This window comes from Hemibagrus wyckioides, linkage group LG03, assembly GCF_019097595.1.
Source record: "Hemibagrus wyckioides isolate EC202008001 linkage group LG03, SWU_Hwy_1.0, whole genome shotgun sequence".
Taxonomy (NCBI): Eukaryota; Metazoa; Chordata; class Actinopteri; order Siluriformes; family Bagridae; genus Hemibagrus; species Hemibagrus wyckioides.
Window position 1 is genome coordinate 21,090,651 of NC_080712.1, and position 3,473 is coordinate 21,094,123.

Below are 3,473 nucleotides of genomic sequence, written 5' to 3' on the forward strand. Positions count from 1 at the left end.
GTCATACACTGTGTATTCTGACACCTTTCTATCAGAACCAGCATTAACTTCTTCAGCAATTTGAGCAACAGTAGCTTGTCTGTTGGATTGGACGACATGGACCAGCCTTCGCTCCCCACTTGGCTGCCTATGACCCTAAACGCTGGTTCACCACTGTTCCTTCCTTGGACCACTTCTGATAGATACTGACCACTGAAGACTGGGAACACCCCACAAGAGCTGCAGTTTTGGAGATGCTCTGATCCAGTCATCTAGCCATCACAATTTGCCCTTGTCAAACTCAAATCCTTACACTTGCCCATTTTTCCTGCTTCTAACATCAACTCTGAGGACAAAATTTTCACTTGCTGTCTAATATATCCCACCCACTAACAGGTGCTATGGTGAGGAGATAATTATGAGCTCAGACTCACCTCACCTGCCTGAGCTCATAATGTTATACTTGATCGGTGTATGCTTTACTTGTAATACCTATGTGCATTTTGTTATTGATATATATATATATACATACACACACACACACACACACACACACACATATATATATATATATATTTTAGAGTTGAGCATGGCAGTGCTCCAGTCCTTCCCACGGAAAAGGGTTGGTGTTGTCTGGAACTGCTGTGTTCCTCCGACTGGTCCAAAAATGCTTCACATCAGGCAGAGGTCTCCCGAGCGCATCAGTATGTATCATGTCATCGTCCAGCGCCCCAACAGCCATCTCGCTCTGCTCCCTTTTTCCTTTCCCCCATGCGCCCCGACACAGCAGCCAAGTCAGGTTTTCTCTGAGTGGCACAAACATGGTGAGGAGAATGGCCGGAGACGATGCGCTGGTCAGGTAGGTGCACACCTGAGCGAGGACAAGCAGCGCAACTGCGGGCTCGTAGATCTCGCGGGGACGGTGGCGCAGCCACAGCCATAGTGTCCACTCGGGTAGCAACAGAAGCGCGTTAGCTGCAGTGACGCACAACAGAGCCAGGCGGTTTTCAGTCCTGCGCGCAGATCGCGCCCTGTGGCCATGTGTGATCCGAATGATGGCACGCACATGGCACGCTGCAGAAAAGATGACCGGGAAGACGTAGACCACGAGAGCGTAGATTTTACTATACACGCGCATGAAGTCAGAGGAGTGACTCGATAGCTCGGTGACGCACAGACTAAAGTTCCCCTTCACCTGCAACTTTGAAAAAACGATCTGGACGACAGGTAGCACCAACCCTAGAAGCCATATAGAGCCAGCAGCAATAAGAACTCTATTTAGCTTTAGGTGAGGATCACAGTCAGTATGATATCGCGCTCGGCTCATGACTGCTAGAGTGAGAGATTTTGCTGCCAAACAGCTATGCTGGAACCACTCAGCTGTCCTGCAGGCGAAATGTCCAAGTCTCCATGTCCGATTGTGATAAGTGAATGCTCGGGTCGAACTGCACACAGCAAGGATCAACAAGTCTGTTCCACTGAGGTTAACGAGCATCACGACAATCCCATTAGCACTTTTCTTAACCATTATATTGTGTATCAGAATGACAAGGACCATAATATTTCCTACTATTCCTACAGCACAGATCGACGCAATAATGGCAGGTAGGATGACCGCCGTGTCCTCGCCGGAAAGCAGCTGAACTCCTCCATCAAAACCCACAAAACAAGCGTTCAGTGCAGTTTCAGGCTCCATGACCGCGCGGATACACGGCCACTATTATTTAGAGTCTCCGGTGTGCTAGTAATCTTTTATGGAGGAAACAAATCTGTGGTTTGAAAGTGTCATGGCGACAGAGACAGTTTGTTGAGTTATTTTAAGTCAGTTGCTGTCACTAAATGCACTTGCTGCATGGACACATAAATGCGCGCTGTGCCTGGGGGGCACCATCAGACGAAGACGCAAATAGGTCGTCCATTAATTTCAACTCACTGCTTCAGTCATTCTGAAAATGGAGTACACAGTTTGTGATTTGTGCCCACAGATTCAAACAACATAGCTAAACTAAATTATGTAGAATATTTAGGCTTAGCTTTACTATTTAGTTGGTGACAAGGTTTAAGGGATGCACAAAGCCTCAATTATACTGCACTGTCTTGGAAAGGTTTCAGAAAACTAGATGCTTACTAAAGAGCATCATTCTCTTTTCCACAGTTTACATCACAATTATAATGTTTTCATCAATTACTCAACAATTGTTTGTATTAAACACCATAATACACCATTTTCTGCTCAGTCACTGTATGTATTTATTTGTGGATATAGTCATCTTGATGTTTGGATTGTTTATTCCTCTACATCTTTAGTACTCTTTTTTTGTCATTTATTAAACTGTTCCAGGACATTTTATAGAGTACAGTTTATTATGAGGCTTTGGGTAAATGGTGTAAGGTTATTAAGTGCAGGACTAGGATGTGAGATGGCAGTGCACCCTGGTTGAGATGTGAGACCAGGCCACCGTGCACTCACTCATTTCCCTAAAGGCAATTTAAAGTACCCAGTCGACCTGTCAGCATGGTTTTGAGAGCTATGAGCAAAATGGATAACCCAGAAAGTATATATATAACCCAGAAATATATATATATAGAATATATATATATTTTACCCACTAGTCTCATTATACTCAGCTGTTTTTCATCCCCATACTACTTATAGATCTTGGTTGTTCCACTCCAGACGGAGGTGCAGCACATAGCATTTCTGCATCACAGGCATCCTTTCTTTGTTCATGTTTGTTTTGTCTGGGTATTCTGAATTTACTGGCAGTCTCAGGATTGGCTCTGCATCCACAACTCTAGTGATTTGCTGTTACATGTCCATTTTGTTGTGAATTTTGTCATACGACTTCCTCTGTTTCACTTACCTTGTCTTGCAGTTTTTCTCTGATTCTGAATTGTGATTCAGATGTGTATTAATAAACTTGGTTTTGGACCCTACCACCTGTTCTGGCTTCTTACTGTCAATATGGCTGCAGCAAGCCAATTTTAACAATAAGATTTTACTATATTCAATAACAGTTACCCAGCACATACAGCACAACCCAACATAAATTGGCTTGTAGCATCATGGTTTCATGTTTGTCTGTAGATGTTGTTGCTGTTTTAGTATTGTTTGCTGATTAAAACAGTGTCATTTCACTTTTTTCATTTCAGTCATGGTTTTTTTGTGGTTCCTAATTCTATTGTCACGACTCTACAAAAACAGGTAGTGTCTACTAAAATCTCTAAATCAAGCTCTGGGCAAAGTCTAATGTGGACTTCACTCTCTCTCTCTCTCTCTCTCTCTCTCTGTGTGTGTGTGTGTGTGTGTGTGTTTGCATCCGCCTGCCCCACATCTTTGTTACATAGTGCCCAAAGCTCCATCTTAGTTTTTTTCTACCCAGAAAAGGCAAACCATTAACTTAATGGTCTTTTTGGGAAATCCAGGTCACTATTAAAAAGAAACTGAATTTTATTTCAGGGGCTAAATCTGTCCACCTACTTCATATACAGCA

The 3,473-nt window shown here is 43.3% G+C and overlaps 1 protein-coding gene across 1 annotated transcript; it reads right to left on the reverse strand.

Annotated features, from left to right (window-relative positions):
- Nucleotides 1–556: 556 nt before the first annotated feature.
- LOC131349461 (G-protein coupled receptor 151 protein) lies at nt 557–1,675 on the reverse strand. The gene has a single exon (XM_058385175.1). It carries the CDS (start codon nt 1,673–1,675, stop codon nt 557–559), a length of 1,119 nt encoding a protein of 372 aa, XP_058241158.1.
- Between the last annotated feature and the right edge of the window lie 1,798 nt (nt 1,676–3,473).